Source organism: Pantherophis guttatus, chromosome 1 (genome assembly GCF_059756535.1).
Source record: "Pantherophis guttatus breed Tessera chromosome 1, ASM5975653v1, whole genome shotgun sequence".
NCBI lineage: Eukaryota > Metazoa > Chordata > Lepidosauria > Squamata > Colubridae > Pantherophis > Pantherophis guttatus.
Window position 1 is genome coordinate 302276912 of NC_142063.1, and position 21197 is coordinate 302298108.

General features: G+C 40.2%; 1 protein-coding gene across 1 annotated transcript in view; it reads left to right on the forward strand.

The window, feature by feature from the left end:
- The window catches only part of MTA3 (metastasis associated 1 family member 3), a 125490-nt gene that overhangs the window by 47699 nt on the left and 56594 nt on the right, over positions 1–21197 (forward strand). The window contains exons 7-9 of the mRNA XM_034427684.3: positions 4070–4172; positions 8591–8690; positions 20572–20760. Of these exons, the coding sequence (XP_034283575.2) occupies positions 4070–4172; positions 8591–8690; positions 20572–20760 (392 nt within the window). The remainder of the gene's footprint in view (positions 1–4069; positions 4173–8590; positions 8691–20571; positions 20761–21197) is intronic.

The following is a 21197-nucleotide window of genomic DNA, read 5'->3' on the forward strand; positions in this document are numbered from 1 at the left end:
ACAGGGAATATATTTGGAACAAGTTCCCATTTGTGCATCTGGAAACTTTTTCTATTGGTATTTGCAAGGAACAAGTTTATATTTTTAGTCTTAATTGAAACTGACAAAAATGATTCAGCGATTCAAAAATTAGAACATTTTAAAATAAAAATGAATATTGGTATTTTTATGTGCTTCTTCATTTTAATAATAACAATAAAAATGAAATCAACCAATCTTGATTATGAGTTTCTGTAAAGAGCAAAATATTTTATTTATATATTATTTATTTATCAGATTTATTTCCTGCTTAATCAATCACAGACTGCTGACAATTTACAGTAATGATATGGTTAAATATAAAAATATAAAACATAATATCATAATAAAAAGGTCAATAACAATTTGACATGAATACATAAAAATTGAAAATTATATAGAAATAAAATAGCGGAAATGAAGGTGACATACTTCACATTAAATGTCCTCCAGAAAAATTCAGTCTTTAATATTTTTTTGCAATACCACTAAGAAAGGATCAAATCTGATTTCTGGGAAGAGACCATTCCACAGGACTTGGCACCGTAAAAGGAAAGCAGCACTTTCTGGCTCAGCTCTCATCACTTCATGAATTTAGAAAGCAATTAATAGTTTTTCCAGGAAGAATGTACCAGACAGGTAGATTCCACTTGGAAGAGACAATCCTTCAAGTACCTAGGTATCAAACAATGGTGCATGTATCTACCTTCAAGTCATGGTATACTCCAGGCAACTACCTGGACAAGCCCCTGCAGTTTTCTTGGCAAGATTTCAGAAATGGTTTACCACTGGTTCCTTCCCAGGGCTGTGAGAGAGTGACTAGTCACAGTTACCCAGCAGGCTTTGTAGCTATGGCAGGACTAGAACTCAAAGGCTCCTAGTTTCTACCATGATGCCTTGTATCAGATTGATACAACCACATAGGGCTTTATAAGTCAAAGCTAGCACTTTGAATTACATCTATAAACCTATACTTAGCCAATGTAGGGCATATAACAAAAATATTTTATGCTCCTTATAAATACCACCTGCTAGTAAGCAGCGCAACACATTCTGTTTCTAAGTGCCAGTAGAAGAGAATATATGTAGCAGAAATTTGAACTTTGGAGTCCTCGGTGCTTTCTGAGCTTGGTTGCTTGCTTTTAGATGTTTTATTACCCAACCAGATAACATCATCAGTGCATTGTTTTCAAGTTGTCCACATATGGAGCCTCGTGTAGAGCCCATTGCATTAGTCTAGGCAGGTATTGATTATAGCAAGATCCTTGGGCCCTAGAACTAGTGTAACAGACAAAGCTGGGCAGTTGCCCTCCAGATCACAAGCTTCATCTGCCATTCAAGCAATAAGAGGACACTCAAGATTTGGATATCTCTCAGGAGCCTTCCTCTCAAGAGACAACTCAGGGACAGACTGAAAACTATGATGAAACAAGAATAACTCCATCTTGCTCTAGAGACTCTCTTGAGCACTGAGAAAAGATCTTTGTAGCATCCCCCAATCAAGGAGTGTGAAGTATAATTGGATGATATCTGTCCTGAACCAAAGGGTGGCCTCTCCCTGAAACTTCAAATAGATATTAAACAATAGAGGAAGAATTGAATTGTCTGATACACAACATATAGATGGACATTGTCCAACCTCGCCTTCCTTATTACCAGAGATTGGGACTGCCTGATGAAGAAGGAACTGAACTATTGCAAAACAGCCCTTCCAGTGTCCAGTGATCACAGGCAGTCCATATTGAATCATGGCCTGGTATCCTTTAGATGCGCCCCACCACCACCACAAGGGGGCCAGAGTAATTCAAATGATCTGCCCCCAGCAACTGATTGGCCCAAATGGGTTTCAGAGGGAACTGGCAGATATTCTGCTGAAGCTCTGGTTATGTCCTAGAATCAAAGGGCAGCTGAAGCTTTGGATAGGATCACATCTATGTGGCCTCTATTGACCCATTGCCCATGACATTCCCTATGGTTCACATAGGAGCTGTGGATTCTGAAAAGGGCAAAGAGATGTCTAAAGAGCCGCTTGAGGAAAACAAGGGATGAATCTGAGTGGACATCCCAAAAATCCCAAAAATTAATTGATAATTGATAATTTAATTTATCAAATTTATACATTAAAACTTGGTCTAAAATATTAACTACAGTTTTAATTATTGGAAAATGTTATTGCTGGTTTCCTAAAATGAAAATACGGAAAATATTTACCTAACTCTCTAGAACAGTGATTTTTCCAACCTTTTTCCATCTCATAGCACACATCTCATATGTGAGATTTCTAGGTCACGAAACTGGAATTCCTTTGACATCACAGGTTTCTTGGGTTTGGAAGGAGAAATATAGGCAGTCCACCCCTGATGATGTCACGGTTCTGGCTGCACAAGTGTGCAGCACTTCCTGCTCCTTGTTGCAGTATACCTGCAGACCTTTCAGAGCACTCAAATGAACCTTGGCACAGTGACTGAAAACCACGACTCTAAAAGATAAGATAAAATTATCCTGCAAGGCTAACCATGACTTTATTTTATTTCCAATAGTAGACAGTTTGTGACTGTTTAATTTACTGGTAATTTTTTCAAGCAAAAAAAGACACTTGGCTATCTGGTTCTCTATCCATATTTATACAATCTCCAGAAAATGCTGATATGCCCAGAAAATGATAATAGGTGTTATAAAAGGTTTATTTTGAAGTGAAAGTCAAATTTTTAAAATGAATTATTTAACAATGCAGCCTGTATAAATAAAGATTTACAACTTGAACTTTGCATATTGTGTTTTCATTTGCACAAGTCGGAGATGCACTGATGTTTGGTCGTTTTTTTCCTGCAAGAAAAATTAGTGGAAGTAAAGATCAGAGACAAGCTGTCTAGCCACAATCTAGCCACAGAAACAAAGATATGGATTACTGAACTGCACAAATATAGTCTAATTGCTTTTTGTTGCAAGGACAAATGACACTGCATTCAGGAAAAGCTATAAATTACTTTTATGTTGAATCTGTGACTAAGAAGCAGAGATCTATAAGTAATTAAGTTTGTGGAGTAAATATATAAGTACTGTCGGGACTGTGTTGAAACAAAAAAATTGGATGTAATTATGTGATTGTGGGTTGGATATCTATGAACTACTAAAACTCTTGTGTCTCTTTGTAATCTTCAGATGAGAAAAAGTGGAAGGTCTAGGCAACAGTAATTGAACCAGGATAGCTCAAGTGGGCTAATTTACAAAATGCTGATATCCATGACTCCTATGGGAATGAATTTGTGATTGCTTAAGCTCCATCACACCTTCCAACTACACTTCACAGAAATCTGCAGGTTGTGTGGCACATGGGAAGATGGGATTTTTGTATCTTCATCCTCTTTCCTGCCTCCTGATCCCTGCACTCAATTACCTGGTTGACTGGCCTGACTGGCAAGCAGTGATTGGCTGCTTTAGAATAGAGACTGAAATCTAAAAATTTTTAACAATAGTGGGCAGTGAGGCTAGAATGAAGGAGTGACTATGCCTGCTGGCAGGGTAGAGCTGGACAGGGGATGCTGGTGGTTGACAGGTGACCCCTCTTCCTCCCTAGAGAGAGGGCACCCTTAGAGATTGGGAGCACTTTTCTTGCAGCCACAGCTCTCTTTGTTTCCCTTCCCCTCACCAAAGTGGCAGACAGTTCCAAAGGGGGGAGAGAGAGGAGGAGGAAGAGAGATTACCAAGCTCCTGCCAGCTTTCCGCAAGCAATATTAATGGGGAAACTGGCAGGCAGTTGAAAGTCTTACCACTAGTTTTTTGCCCACTCATGGTCATTCTATTTCTCTATTTCTGAAATATCTTTGAAAAAATGACCAAAGAGATCCTGGATTGGCTTAGTTGATAAAGTTTTAGAAAAATTTGATGTGGATGTAAGATTCCCAATTCAGATGTTTATTATCAAATGAAGGCATCTGTAACAAATGTTATATTTTACAGGTTATGTGATAACAACTGTTTCTTACTGAAAAAATATTTTGATTGCTTATTTAATCTGTTAATTTTAATCTGATATATATTTCTCTTCCAGGAGAAACAGATGACAGGGAACAGGCAAAACTTGAAGTAAAAGTTTGGGATCCAGATAGCCACCTCACTGATCATCAGATTGACCAATTTTTAGTGGTAGCACGGTAAGATTTACATACCCAATTTGGACTTTGAATATGTAATGGAATGTGAAGTATTTGTTAATTTTTTAATAGTCAGGCTTGATGACATACTGAAATAAATTTAATTTTATAATCTGGTGAGATTCCAGTTTGACTATCAAATTTACCTCTTCCGTTCTGTTGCCATACTTTTTGAAACTTTGAGTACAGTCTTAAGCACAGTACTTTGAGTACAGTCTCAAACATAAGTATTACTCTGCTGGATTGGACATGTGGCCCTTATAGTCTAGAGGTCTGTTATTACCGTGATCAGCCAACTACACAAGGGAGCCTACTAGTCTCCCAGCAGATGGCCTTCAGAGGTACTCACATGACCATCAAGGCTAATAGCTATTGATCCCCATTATTTACACAAATTGACCTAATCTTTTCTTGGGACCAACCAAGCTAGTTGCCAGCACCACATCTTGTGGTAGATAATTCCAAATTTTAATTGTGCATTTTGTCTGTCCCATTTCTTCCAGAATTCAGTTTCTTTGAATGAACTCTGGTTCTAGTATTTTAGAAAACATAACATAGTTTTCCCTTGTCTACTTTATCTATGTACACCATACAAACTTTCTATGCCTAAATCATGACCACTCTCATTCACTCATTTCTAAACAAAACATTTTCAAATGTCACATCCATTCTTCATAGAGAAGCTGCTGTCCTCTATAACATCTCTAATTCTACTATATCCTTTATGATGTATGGAGATCAGAACTTTACACAGTATTCCCAGTTGACATTGCACCATTGATTTATATAATAAATAACTTGCATTATGATATATCTCTCTCTTATTTTAGTTTTTTTAAATTTATATACTGTCCAACTCCCAATAATTGTTATATTAATGCCACTTCTTATTTCCGTAACATGACCTTTTATTAGCAGAGCCATAGTCTGTTTATATCTTCATTGAACTGTTTATATGACTTCAAGTCACTACTAGCTCCGACCTTGGATGTAAGAGCGAATACAGGTCTTAAATGACCTTTTCCGAGGCTATCATAGCTTTAGTCATTAAACAAACAGTCGTAAGTTGAGGGTTATCCCTAGTTCTGTGCCTACATCTTGAATTTTCAGTATCATTTTCGTTTCTTATACGTTTCATAAGTTAACCATTTCCCTGGGTTATTTGCAAATATTAGCTGTTGCTGTAACAGTTTAATTCGATTAGAGATATTTACCTTGCCTGGAGGTTCCTTTAATTCTTCTTCGTTTTCTTTTTATCTTATCCAAAATAGGCTGTATTTTCTCTCCACTCTTCTTTTTAACTTCAGTATTACATTATATGAAACAACCTCTGATAAAAGCTTTACTTGCATCCCAAACCATTACTAAATTAGTAACCTTTATTTAAGTTGTTTCCAAAAAATTCTGCTAATTTCCAATTAATTATTAATATTTCATTTCATTTTTGTGTAAAAGAAGTACAAAATAATAAGAGTTGGAAAGGACCTTGGAGGTCTTTTGGTCCAACCTTCTGCTCAAGCAGAAAATTATACAATTTCAGACAAATGGTTGTCCAATCTCTTAAAAACCTCCAGTGTTGGAGCACCCACAATTTCTGGAGGCAAGCCGTTCCACTGATTAATTATTCTAACTGTCAGAAAATTTCTCCTTAGTTCTAGGTTGGTTCTCTCTTTGATTAGTTTCCATCCATTGTTTCTTGTCCTGCCTCAGGTGTTTTGGAGAATAGGTTGACCTCCTCTGCTTTGTGTCAGCCCTTTATATTGGAACACTGCTATCTTGTCCTTGCTATCCCTGGTCCTTCTTTCATTAAACTAGACATACCCAATTCCTGCAACTGTTCTTCATATGTTTTAGCCTAAAATCCCCTAATGATCTTTGTAGATTTCCTTTTATAACCCACACACAAGGGGTTGTAATAAAAAAAGTCTTTGGTAGAATCTCCATTAAAGATCCTATTAGCCAAATTCTTTGAAACCCACAATGCATCTGTTCTTGAGAAGGATCTTCATGTTTCTGAAAAGTAAGTATATTCTCTGGCATTACCATTTTTCTGTCTCTATGTATTCACTAACCCTAAACTGTCCATCAAACCAAAAGAAGTGTTTGTCAATTTGCCTTGAGTGACAGTAATGTATAAGTTTTTCCTTGTATGACTGCTATCATTTTGGTTGTTATCTTTTAAACCCACTTATTTCAGCTGTGGCCTTAAATGGGCAGCAGACAAAAAAAATATTTAAAAAGCAAAGTAAATACTGCTTAAGGAAAGGACGGATATAAATGCAACAGATAATTAATTACTTTGCTAATAGTGGTTGATAGACTATATCTCTGTGAAGGTGACTACCATTTATATTTCATAAGTAGCTAGTTATTCTCGGGGCAAGAATGTTGTTAATGTAAATACATAACTGTCATACATGAGCAAATGTATGAAAAGAAAGAAAGGTCAGATTACTGTTATACAGAGAAAAATACTCATGACAATCACTACCAAAAATAAACTAAAAATGTCAGCCAAGCAGCATTAATCACTCAGTAGTGGTCTTTCAATAAAGTGAAAGTAGTGGTCCAATTTCATATAAAAGTCCTCTTAAAATAAGAAAGATTGAGGAAAATGAATAGTTGATTGCCTCACCCACTTTTGTAAATTATTACAAGAAACACAGTTTACCTTACTTTACAATATAAACCACCCAGTTGGAAAATACTATGGCATTTCTTTTGAAAGTGGATCTTAAAAAAATAAATTAAAAGAAAATATAATTTGAAATTTTTCTTGAAGTTGAAGGTTGACATATTGGAATAATTCTGAGAGTGGGTTAATTCATATATTTACTTATACTACAATATATTCTAAGGTATTCTTTGCACACTCTTGTTATGTGGGAAGCAAGAAATATCTCACAGTAGTTCACAAAATCCTACCAAGTGGATACATTTGACTGGTTCTGATATTACATGTTCTCTTAGCCATAGAAAAATAATGATTGCATAGTTGAGAAATAATTTAAAGAGTGTTCTTAAAATGCAATGTTTCTCTTTGTGTTATTGAGTCTTATAAAGTCTGTGATTGTATTGGAAATTATAAGAATCCCAATACAATACATCTGAGAAGAGCTTCTGGATTCAGAAATAGATGAGTTGTGGTGATCTTCAGTTAGTTGATTGCAGTATGTTGGACATGGGATTATTTTTGAAGACTATCCAGATATTACAGTCTGGACACAATTGATTCAAATTGTGTCTGCTAAGTTTCTATCTGAGAACATTCTTTGGTCACCAATATCAGAAGCAACTTAAAAGAGCATCACAAACCATTTCTCATTGTTGGTGCTTTTATTATCATGCATTTGTTAGCTGTTGGAACTGAAGCTTAAATTTTCCCAAATACAAATCTCACATGGTTCTCTTCAGTAAGTTTTATTAACAGCACAGCAATAGCATTTAGGTTTTTATATACTGCCCCATAGTGCTTTACAGCACTCTTTAGGCGATTTACAATATAAGCTTATTTGGATATTGTCTCAACAATCTGATTCCTCATTGTACTGACCTTGGAATTATGGATGGCTGAGTCAACTATGAGCCCCATCAGGATCAAACTCCAGGCTATGGGCAGAATTTGACTGCAATATTGCACTTTAACCACTGCGCCACCAGGGCCTTAAGATGAAAGTAGTATTGATCCAAGGATTCTAGAAAATGAACACAAATCAAATTATCCCTCTTATTGGTGCTGCTTCTCACAGTTTGTGAATTATTTCTCATAAGGAAGATGTGTCTGTTCGCTGATTCCAGGAGAGTTGTAGCTGTAGTTATCTGAATTCTTTTCAGCTTGAGAACCAATCCTTACACCTATTTTTCCAAGATCCTAATTGTATACTAAGGACTATAGACTTTATGCAAAGTGGAAAAAGGAGAAAAAGAGTGAAAAAATTAAAGTAATTAAAGTAATTAAAGTACTAAGAACTACAGTGCTAAGTGGAAAAAGGAGAAAAAGAGTGAAAAAATTAAATTATTTAACGAATGCAAGAATTAACCTAATCTATTTTTAAAAATTAGGAGTAAATCTGTTTAAAAAATTAAATGAAATAATAGCATTTTGTTGGTATTCTGTGTATCAAAATATAGATTAACATATAAATTAACATATTTTGTAGTAAAATTTTGCTTTTCATTGCCCAGTTTTATACATGCCATTTTAAAAGGAAGTCCCATTTAATACAGTGTACTAAATAAGTATTCTGTGCTGGATCAAATTCTACAAGTGTTTTTGGGAAAGCTTTGAAGTTCTATAATGCAGTTGAATGTGCATGCTAATCAACAATATATTAAGGAGGTAAACGGATGAATTTCTGTCACTGTTTTAAAATTATCTCAGTTTCATTGTTCTCATAATGTTTCCCTTCTTCCTTCAGTGCTGTTGGTACTTTTGCACGAGCTCTAGACTGCAGTAGTTCTGTAAGGCAACCTAGTTTACACATGAGTGCAGCTGCTGCTTCCCGGGATATCACTTTGGTGAGATACTCTTTGAAATATACTTTCTTTGAAAGAATAGTTTGCTAAAGAGATAAATTAAATCCTGCCCTGATATGATTGATGATAAAGGCGTTTTGAGGGTTTTGCATATATACAATGGATGTAAAATATTCAACCCAATTCTTGCTATTTGCTTTATTAACTAATCTTAGCAGGTGGTGAGTTGTACTGGTTAATTGCTTAAAAATATTCTTTGATTTATTTAAAGAGAATTAGTATTTACAGAATGATGATGATTTTGCCAGGAATATTTAAAAAATAAAATTGTTATTTTTATTTTTTTTCCTATAGTAAATAATTTAGTATCTCCCTATGTTTATTGTATGTAGTGAAAAAATATGCAAAATTAGTATGCATATATCCAGTTGAACTGTACAAAGTATTCAGAAGAGGTATTTGTGATGTTTGAGAACATGAACAAATCACCAATGTCAACTGGTCCGTTGACAGTTGCAAAACAAAATGGCAGCTCAAAGCTGAAACTCCGAGGCTAGGAGGGAGATGTTTCGACATTTTCAAGAGTGTGGGGGTCAATTAACCATCCACAGACCCCCCTCCCAGCAAGCTGAGGTATTTTCGGCTCAATAGAGCTGTGGATGGAGCCCAAGGATAAAATCCGAGCCGAGCCCGAAGATCAGCTGTTTGTCAGTAAAAAGACTGAGGACGGTGGGGAGGATGTCAACATCAAAGCCTGGCTGTCATGACCGGGTCAACCACTGAGTCTAATACAGCTGATGAAATGGTTGGCGAGACGGTGGCAACAGCGACTCCGGATAGGGTGTTGATAATGATGCCTGGGCTAATAGGCGCTGCATGTAGCAACACGGCGGCGATGATGTCTATGGCAAGGGGGGTTACCACAATGGCGAGGGGAATGGTGCTAATGGCAGCGACAGCGACGGCAACACCAGGAGGCTGCAAGGAAGCCCTCGTTGTTAATAGAGGAGAGGGCAATGCTGCAAAGGCTATAAATGTTAGGATCCCTTCAACCTCTAGGGATCTGTTGCACTCCTCTTTCTTGAAACTCTGAGGACTTATTAAACTAATTGAACTAAGTAGCCTGAGCAAAGTGATGGATAGGGACTGAGGATTACAATCTGGAGATGATGACTTACTCTCCCCCTCAACTGTCCCTCTCTCCTTTATCAGATCTAGATCTATTACGACCACTCAGCGTTAACTTGCAATGTTAGATCGATCTGCAGCTTTATTTACCACCTATTCCCCCAAGATTACCCTGATTATTTAACCCTAAATACTTTGTCCAGTGGCTCTGCCTTACTTTTTTGATCTAATCCTCGGCCATTGCTGGTATCAGGACTGGAGGAGATACAGACATCGAGAGTCTTGGATTATGGGGAAATAGACCACCTTCTCTTTGTTTGTTTCAAATGGTTTGGTCGCTGTGAGAGGACGACCCTTTGAGACCTCTACCTCCACTTCCTTTGGATGGACTTACTACAATCACAAGACTTCCCATCGTCGTGAGAGGGCGATGATGTTGTGATGTATTGACATTTGTAACATACTGGTCTCCCTTTTACATCTATTTCCTCCCTTATTTTAAATTACCTGTCTTAACCATTTCTAACACTCTTAGAAGAAAATGATCCTTCATCTCCTTCAACTCGCTCCTATCTTTGATGTATTCAACTGCGGAGCTCCTTGCACTGCGAGATTCCCCCCTCTCGCATGTCTGGCCCTCTCAGTTATCAAGGGCCGCCCTTGAGGACGGGTTTTGGAACCCTGAGAGGTGGTTTGCAAAAAACCGACGGCTTTGGGGTTTTTTAGATAAATCTTTAAGTTCTATTTTAAGGGGTTCTGGGAGGGATTGTGGGAATGGATCTGGGGGGATCCATAAATCCACTGAAAGGGGTAATGGGTCTGATAATCATGGTGGGGAGGATGGGGACAGAAATCTGACAAGGATGCAGGGGGATGAAGCGATGGGCATTAGTATAGTAAGTGGGAGGGGCAGATATGACGGCTGCAGGGGGCCATATTATGTTTCGGGATTGCGCACTCGATGTTTACGAGCGATTGCCCACTCCGACCCCCAAAGCACTGCTCGTTTCCCGGGTTGTTCAGAGTCTCAGACCCTGGGTCTACGGCTGATGTTATGTAATGCCAGGTCAGTGGTAAATAAAGCCCCCCTCATTCATGATCTTATTTCAGAGGGGGGTGCTGACCTGGCAGGGATTACGGAGACCTGGTTAGGCCAGGAGGGAGGAGTTCCCCTTGTGGAAATGTGCCCGCCAGGTTTCCGTGCATTCCATCAGCCAAGGACTCAGGGAAGGGGTGGGGGAGTGGCAGCAATCATTAGAGAAAGTCTTTGCCCGAGGGAGGCCACTGTTCCTCAGATAGCTGGATGTGAGTCCCTCCTTGTGAAGTGGGGTCGGGGGATTCAGATGGGCCTACTGATTGCGTACCTGGCTCCCTGCCACGTAACAGCGGTCCTGCCTGAGCTGCTCGACATTATAGCCGGGGTGGCGGTGGAAACCCCCAGACTTATTGTTATGGGGGATTTTAACCTGCCATCTGCTGGTGAGATGTCGGAGATGGCTCGGGAGTTCATGGCTTCCATGACGGCCATGGACCTGACCCAGGTAGTTCAAGGCCCCACCCACTTGGGGAATCACACTCTGGACTTGATTTTTGTCTCTGATCAGTGGCTGAATGATCTAAGAATAGGGGATATAGACATCAAGCCCTTGTCATGGTCTGATCATTCTCTCCTTCACATGGACTTTCAAGTCACTTCCACCCACCGCAGGGAGACAGAACCAACCAAATGGTTCCGTCCCAGGCGCCTGATGGACCCCGAAAGGTTCCTGATGGAGCTTGGGCCATTTCCTGAGACTCTGGCTCACGACTCGACTGAGGACCTGGTAGTCGCCTGGGACAGGGCGGCTACTGGGGCCTTGGACCGCGTCGTGCCTTTGCAGCCTCTGACCCGATGCCGATCTCGTCTAGCTCCTTGGTTTTCCGAGGAGCTGAGAGAGATGAAGCGTCGGAAAAGACGCCTGGAGAGCGATTGGAGGACAAGCCGATCTGAATCTGACCGAACACAGGTGAGATCTTATATTAAGACCTACCTAGTGGCGATAAGAGCGGCGAAGTCTAGCTACTTCTCCGCTCTTATTGCATCTGCAGAGAACCGCCCAGCTGCGCTGTTTAGGGTGACCCGCTCCCTACTTCAGGTGGGGGTACGGGAAGATCCCTTAAAGGGTCGAGCTGAGGATTTTGTACAATTCCTGCATGATAAAGTCGCTCAGATTCGGGAAGGCCTGGACTCCGATTCGGTAGATCCAGGGGAGGAGACCGGGGCAGGTCTTGAGACCGTTATCTGGGAAGAGTTTGACTCTGTGGCTCCTGAGGACGTGGACAGGATTCTGGGCAAGCTTAACGCTGCCACATGTTTATTGGACCCGTGTCCCTCCTGGTTGGTACTGGCCTCCCGGGAGGTTACACGAGGCTGGCTCCAGGGGATTATAAATGCTTCTCTGAGTGAGGGTGTCTTTCCCGCCGCCTTGAAAGAGGCGGTTGTGAAGCCCCTCCTCAAGAAGCCTTCCCTGGACCCGGCTATATTATCAAATTATCGTCCAGTCTCCAATCTTCGCTTTGTTGCGAAGGTTGTTGAGAGTGTGGTGGCGCGACAACTACCCCGATACCTGGATGAAGTTGTCTATCTGGATCCGTTCCAGTCGGAAATGGCATTGGTCGCATTGGTGGATGATCTCTGGAGGGCTCGGGACAGAGGTTGCTCCTCTATCCTGGTCCTATTAGATCTCTCAGCGGCTTTTGATACCATCAACCATGGTATCTTACTGCACCGGCTGGAGGGGTTAGGAATAGGGGGCACCGTGCTTCGGTGGTTCTCCTCCTTCCTCTCTGACCGTTCGCAGTTTGTGTTGGCAGGGGGGCAGAGGTCGACCTCGAGGCACCTTATTTGTGGGGTGCCGCAAGGGTCAGTCCTCTCACCCCTTCTGTTCAACATTTATGTAAAACCGCTAGGTGAGATCATCCGTGGTTTTGGGGTGAGTGTTCATCAGTATGCTGATGACACACAGCTATACATCTCCACCCCAGACCACCCCAATGATGCCCTTGCTATGATGTCCCGTTGCCTGGAGGCCGTGCGGATCTGGATGGGGAGAAACAAGCTCAGACTCAACCCCTCCAAGACCGAGTGGCTGTGGCTTCCGGCGTCCTGGTATAGTCAGCTGGTACCATCACAGACAATAGGGGATGAGATCTTGCTCCCCACAGAGAGGGCCCGCAACTTGGGTGTCCTGGATTCACGGTTATCTTTAGAAGATCATTTGATGGCCGTGGCCAGGGGTGCCTTTTATCAGGTTCGCCTGATCCGCCAGTTGCGTCCCTTTCTGGATCGGGACGCCTTGCGCATGGTCACTCATGCCCTAGTTACCTCCCGTATGGACTACTGTAATGCTCTCTACATGGGGCTCCCCTTGAAAAGCACCCGGAGGCTCCAACTGGTCCAGAACGTAGCCGCACGGGTGATTATGGGCGCAGCTCGTTACGCCCATGTAACACCTCTCCTACGCGAGCTGCACTGGCTCCTGGTGGTCTTCCGGGTGCGATTCAAAGTGTTAGTTATCGCCTTTAAAGCGCTCCATGGCTTAGGACCTGGGTACCTACGAGACCGTCTTTTGCCACCAATAGCCTCCCACCGACCAGTTCGTTCTCACAGGGAGGGACTACTCAGGGTACCATCAGTCAAATTATGTCGACTGGCGACTCCCAGGGGGAGGGCTTTCTCTGTGGGGGCTCCAACCCTTTGGAATGAACTGCCCCCGGAGATACTGAATATCCCTGATCTCCGTGCTTTCCGCCGTGCCTCAAGACCCTGATGTTCCAACAGGCAGGGCTAAACATACAAACATGTGAATGATTTTTTAAATGTTATCTAATTCTGGGTTTTATTTAATTGACCAAACTAAGTAATAATTTTAATTAGCAATTTTATGATGTTTGTGTGTCTATATTTTTCTTGACTGTACACCGCCTTGAGTCCTACGGGAGAAAGGCGGTATAGAAATATAATAAATAAATAAATCATCTGAACAGTGCCTATTCAGACAAAATACCTATTTGTACAGGCATTTTTACACACAGACATTGCAATAGGATGAAAGCAAAGTGAATAGGCTTCAGATACATTCTTCTTGGTGAAAACATGAAGTGGCTGTGCATGTACACACATACCAAAATAAGTATTTTCAAACCAGTTGCATGAGTCTTAACAAAGAATATGTCTGCTTTAGTGATTGAATAAGAGGCCTTATTCACATTCCTCATTGTGTAGCGGTTCTTTCAAAATTATTGTGTTGCCCTAATACACAGTAATTTGAGTTTTAATTTGTTTTTTAAACCAGAATTAAAGACTAATAAATGCACGTATCAATAGTATTGAGTGCCTAATCTGTGTTAATGACAGAATTCTAGATCAGTAAAAGTTATGTAGTCGTGTCCCCCCGCAACTCCCATATCTTTTTTCCGAGCACAGATAACACACATTAGTGTTTAGATGTTTAATCTACTAGAAGTAATGTTTGGATTCCTAAAAATTGGTATTTTTTTCTGTATTTTTTAAAAATTTCTGTCTACCTACCTCTCCTGCAAAAAAAAAAAAAAAGCAATAGTTATGCTATAAAGCTGAATATTGTAGGATACCTCCAAATTATATTACATTAAAATATTACAACTTTTGTACTGAAATGCACAGAGAATAGAATAACAGAGTTGGAAGGGACCTTGGAGGTCTTCTAGTCCAACCCACTGCCTAGGCAGGAAACCCTACACCACTTCAGACAAATGGTTATCCAACATCTTTTTAAAAATTACCAGTGTTGGAGCATTCACAACTTCTGCAGGGAAGTTTTTCCACTGATTAATTGTTCTAATAGTCAGGAAATTTCTCCTTAATTCTAAGTTGCTTCTCTCCTTGATTAGTTTCCCCCATTGCGTCTTCTCCTGCCTTCAGATGCTTTAGAGAATAGCTTGACTCCCTCTTCTTTGTGGCAACCTCTGAGATATTGGAACACTGCTATCATGTCTCCCCTAGTCCTTCTTTTCATTAAACTAGACATACCCAGTTCCTGCAACCGTTCTTCATATGTTTTAGCCTCCAATCCCCTAATCATCTTTGTTGCTCTTCTTTGCACTCTTTCTAGAGTCTCAACATCTTTTTTACATCGTGGCGACCAAAACTGAATGCAGTATTGCAAGTGTGGCCTTATCAAGGCATTATAAAGTGGTATTAACACTTCCATTGATCTTGATTCTATCCCTCTGTTTATGCAACCCAGAACTGTGTTGGCTTTTTTGGCAGCTGTTGAACACTGCTGGCTCATATCTAAATGGTTGTCCACTAGGACTCCAAGATCCCTCTCACAGTTACTACTATTGAGCAAGGTACCACATATACTGTACCTGTGCATTTTGTTTTTCTTGCCTAAATGTAGACCTTACTTTTTTCACCATTGCATTTCATTTTGTTAGATAGCACCCAATGTTCAAGTCTATCAAGATCCTTCTGTACCTTAAGCCTATCTTCTGGAGTGTTGGCTATTCCTGCCAGCTTGATGTCATCTGCAAATTTGATGATTTTCCCATCTATCCCCTCATCCAAGTCATTGATGAAGATGTTGAAGAGTACTAGGCCTAAAACAGAGCTTTGGGGTACTCCACTGCATACTTCCCTCTATGTAGATGCAGTTCCATTGAGGACTACACATTGAGTGTGGTTGGTCAGCCAGTTACAAATCCATCTGATGCCAACCATCTTGCAGTATCTTCCATGATGGCAGTTAACTGGTTAATCAAAAGAGTAATATCATGCAAGTCTATTTTTATATAGTACAAGTATAGTTTTTTTCCAGTAGAAAAACTACTGGGCAATTTTATCCTTATGATCATAATGCCTACTTATCATAAATCTTAATATTCCAGTTGAACTCTTTGGATTTGGAATATTGTCACAAGTAGCATATGACAAGAGAAATCAGGTTAAGAATGTAAAGACATCTATGTTATAATGCATGTTGGCTCAGGAATTCTGGGAGTTGAAGTTCACCGATTGTTAAAGGGACATAGTTCCCCACCCCTGTTATAAATGGGGGACAATCTCCAATTTGCAGCCACTTGCTCATTAAAATTCACCTGCCATTGGCTAACATTCCACATCTAAAACACATACACATACACGTCTTTGCTCATTTTGTGTGTAAAGACATACCTTGGATTCATATCAACTATCCCTAGCTTACTCCCAGTTTTTAACCAACAGTTATATAAACTTTATAACTGTTCTGTCATTTCTTGGCAGCTTCTGTAATGTATACATATACACATACTTATGTATATATATATACATAATGTAGACATGTAAGATACATGTTCCACCTTATATGGTGTTTGCTTCTATGTTTATCTCCACTTCCATTCTTCTGAATTATCCCAGTACAATGCAGCCAAAAGAATTAGGGATCTGGAAGGAGAAGCCCATGGGGGTTTTGGGTAGAGCCACTGCATGCATATGAAAGATGAGACTTCACTGAGTCATAATAGTTACCTTCAGGTATCCAAAAAAGTGATATATATAAGACAGGACAGAATTATTCAGAGTTGTTCCTCAAGATAGGGCCACCAATGGGTTTAAATTGCCAAGAAGTAGATTTTGATTGGACATTAGGAGGAACTTCTAAGTATAATAGCTGTTTAACAATATGAGAGTCTATCTTTGGAGATAGTGGCCATCTGGAGGTGGAGGTGTTTTAAGTAATGTCTGCATAGCCATCTATTATAGATACTGCAATAATAGATCCCTAAACTTGACAGAGAGTTGGTCTAGATCAGGGCTGTCAAACTCACGGCCCACGGGCTGGATGCATCACCTACTAGCCACACCCACACCCAGTTTGGTGAAGGGGAAAAAGTCGTGATACGTCACATGACGTTGCTGTGAGGACGCAAGTTTGACACCCCTGGTCTAGATGTTCAAAACAGGGTTTTGCAGATCCAGTGAAGAACCAAGCAAAACTGTCAGTGAGAAATGATTGGTTCCTGGCAGACTGCTACAACTGTCTTCCAAATGCATAGTTTGGGCCACCTGAAGATTTCTGCGCTAACAAATAATGAGAGAAATGCTTGATATATGTTTGGAATGCCACACTGCAATTGAGGATATCCATCGTCAAATTCCTCTTCACTCACTGAGCTAGTCACTTCTTTCAATCTAACTTATTTATAAGAGTTATTGTGAGGATAATATGAAAAACCAAAGAGAAAATGAAAGACAGTATTGGCTGCTGAACTATAGATGGTCACCAACAGTGACCATGCAGTTGCAGCTCAGCTGCTTCTTGTGGACCATAGGTACAAATGAGACACTAGAACAGCAGTTAATTATTTTTCTATTTTTAATTACTCTTTCTTATTCTTTTTCTCCTTGGGATAATTACAATTCCTCTCCTTTTTTTCTTTTTGCTCTTTAACTTAGGAAAATACAAAATATGTTATTTCTCAATTTTAATTGTTTTCTTTTTTTACTTTTATTACTTGGGTACAAAGACAAATAGTAAAATAAGAAAAGCAGAAAAATATTTTTAAAAAGAAATAAGAACAAATAAAAGAAATAAAAGAAAAATAAATAAATAATAGAAGTAATAACAAAAAGAAAAAGTGAAAGACATGCAGCTGCTTTGTGTAAAGCCAGAAGGGTGACTATGGGCCAATCACTCACTCTCAGCTCACCCCACCCCAGAGGGTTGTTGTGGGAAAATAGGAGGAAATATACTGCCAACATACTTTCTTCATGAAAGGGACGCCCACTCTCAGGAGTCATTGCAGAAACTGTCCTGAGCAAACTAGAACAACATATTTCAAAACTACACACCAAAATTTATTTCTGTTGTTACATGGATTACATGTTTGTCATTATTAAAAGAAATGCACTGAAAGACTTTCATACCCTACTCAACTCCATCTTCCCAGATATACAATTCGCAATGAAGGAAGAAATGACTAGACAGTTACATTTTTAGATGTGCTAGTCAACAGGCAAGAAGATAGAAACCTAGAAACTATGGTTTATCGCAAGGCCACCAACACTCCACTCATTATTTAGTTTCAACAATAACTATCCACTGCAACACAAAAAGAGTTGCATCAAAACACTTCATGGCAGGGTGAGAATCCACTGTAGTACCCAGCAAGCTAAACAAGTACTGAAGTGCACAGTTCAGCAGAATGGGTACCCACAAGCATTTATTACAAGATGCCTGCACAACACATACAAAGGAAAGGAAAGGAAAGGAAGGAAGGAAGGAAGGAAGAAAGGAAGAAAGGAAGAAAGGAAGAAAGAAAGAAAGAAAGTACAAGATCAACTTTATGTCATATCTTGCCATACATCAAAAACATTTCAGAAGCAGAAGAACACAGCTTCTGAGATCTCGAATGGGCATTACACACTGCCAGAGGCTACCATACAAGGACAAATCATGATCGCTTGGAGCAAAGATCGCTTGGAGGTGGGAGATACTTCTAATGTAATCTACTGAATCCCCCACATAGATTGTCCCTGTGACTATGTAGGACAGACGGGTAAGAATCTAACCACCAGATTGCAAGAATACAGGCGAGCTTTCAGACGAGGAGACCCAAATTCACTGGTAGGCTCACATTGCAATGAATAAGGATGTACATTCAATTATCGCAGTTACTAAGATTGTTGGCCATGCAGGTACAAAGATACCCAGGGAAATGATTGAAGCCTGGGGAACAAGTCCCTTGTCAGTCAACAGGAGTGCTGATTTACCACCACTTATTGGATACGTAGGAGCCAAGGACTTGGCACCACAAAGAAACAACAGCTAATTGCCGGCCATGAACATACCAATCAACCAATAGGCAGGTACCACATAAATATGATGCATACAATATAGCACAAAGCACATATTCCAGTAGAGAGAAGTTCCCTGAAGATGTACTCCAGCATGAATCCAGAAGCTTGGAAGATTAAACCTCATCCCGGTGACCAACCCAGATTGGATCTTGTGTTGGATATGTTTGCCACCTTGAATTATTTGTAAAAAGAATAAAAGGTGGTATCTAAATAAATAAATATTTTAAATAGCATAGTACAGTGATGGCGAACCTTTTTTACCTCAGGTGCCGAAAGCGAGTGCTGACACCCATAATGCAATGCCCCCCCGCAGACCCCTGCGCATGCATGCGTGACCGTGCTCCCCCGCCCCACCGCATGAGTGCATGACCCCCCACGCTCCCCCTGCCCATGTCCCCCCACGGGCGCATATGCGCGCAACCCATTTTGGTGCTAGCAGGCCTCCCTGAAGCCTAGCACCAAAACCGGAGAGCAGAGGGCGCTGCACCCCACCCCACCCCACCCATAATGCATGCGCACGCGCCTCCTGGCAGGGACCCAAAAATCAGCTGGCCGGTGGGAGGCGCACAGGCATGCGCAGTGGAGCTGACCTGAGTGTCGGCTCACGTGCCTGCAGAAATGGCTCCACATGCCACCTATGGCACACATGCCATAGGTTCACCATCATGGCCATAGTATGTATCCAGAAACTCATGAGTTAGTTAACTCATGAATATCTAGAATGAATGTGATTCTTTTTTATCATTATATCCTTACATTAATGACAAGAATTGTGCTTATTTTGTCCTACTTCGTGTTATTGCCTAGTGGCACTCAAAGCCAGGATTATATTTTCCTGCAACTAATCAAACCAGAATCAGAAGCCAAAGAATTTATTTTATTGTTATTTCAGCTTCCTCAGGTATGAATTACTAGCTTATGCTTGTATATTACACAACCTTCATTAGTTTTCCCTCTATGTAATGAATGGAAGAGAATGAAAGTAAGAATTGAATTTAATACATGGATTTTTATCATTTCTCCTTAGACCAAGACAAATCCATGCATCATGGAAAGGCAGAAGTAATGAGGATGAGGAAATAAAACACAGTTATTTCTAAATTACTTCTGTGGTATGCCTTATTTGGCATACTATGAACTGAATTATAAGAATGAGAAACTTGTATATTGAGGAAGTATGGCAGCAAAAGACTGATCCATGTTTTGGTGTCAAGTCTGATAGGTTACACCATGTCAGGGCAAAATAAAGCTTGTATAAAGAAATTGAGAGCTAAGATAATTAAGTCCAAAACAATATTAGGCTTACCATCCCGATTAGATGTTAAAACCCATTGGGTAACTATTAATGTTGGAGAGTCTTCAGTCAACTCTCATCAGCATTTCCCAAGGAAACAGTGTTCCATAGAAATTGCCAGCAACTCCAGATGAAGCAAAATAGTCATCAAGCCTGACTCTTCATTACTGATTTGCTGTACTGAAATAAATTTGCACTTCAGTTCATGACTCTGCTTTGATAGGTTGATTTGCTAAGTCATAATACCATGTTGAAGATATACACAGTCCTAACAAAACACATGGCAAACTCCTTGAACTGAACTTGACTATAAATCACAGTCCCAGCATAGTTTGATAAAAGACACGTAAACAATTGTATGATATAAATGTTGAAGGTAAGAATTCCCTCTAAAACCTATGGTAGTTTAATTCTATTAATTCCATTGGTCTTATTTCCTGCCTTTCCAGTGTTTCAGCAGTGCTCCTTATCCATGCTTCCTGACCTTGAATCAGTGATGTTTAGCTTCCTGAGAATTACTGGTTCATTGCTTAATTCTTATACATGACAGGTCAAAATGATTCATAGTAACATTTAATCCAAAAATGCATTTAATATATTGTTATTTAATACTTTTATCTAATCCTTTTCATTCCTAGTTTCATGCAATGGATACATTACATAAGCACAACTATGACCTGAGCAGTGCCATTAGTGTTTTGGTTCCCCTTGGAGGTCCTGTTCTTTGTAGAGATGAAATGGAAGAATGGTCGGCATCAGAGGCTAGTTTGTTTGAAGAAGCCCTAGAGAAATATGGTAAAGACTTCAATGACATACGACAAGATTTTGTAAGTAGACATATCTAAATTATTATTAAATTGCCCTTAAATCTTTTACAGTGTTGTGTTCTGACCCAGCTACCCAAACCCAACAAACCCTTTGTATTTAAATCAATTATTCCTTTATTAGGAGCGCAAGCAGCCCCGGCAAAAAGTTTATCTCTCACCTTAGGCTAACAAGTCTGCCTGGCAAGGAGATGAATAGTTGTCTGCCACATCTATTCATCTCCACCCCCTTCCTTTTATCCCCAGAGCTAGGGTGGGGCTTCGCTAACAGCAGTGGCTCTTCCGTCCCAAGGATCGGCCCACAGATTTCCACTCCTCTCCTCTCCTCTGCCTTCTGTGCATCCGCACATCAGGCTCTGGGCCCAGCTATTCCTCCTCTTCCTCATCAACCGCCTCCAGACCTGGGTCTGTTGACTCTCCATCTGAGGACTGATGGATGG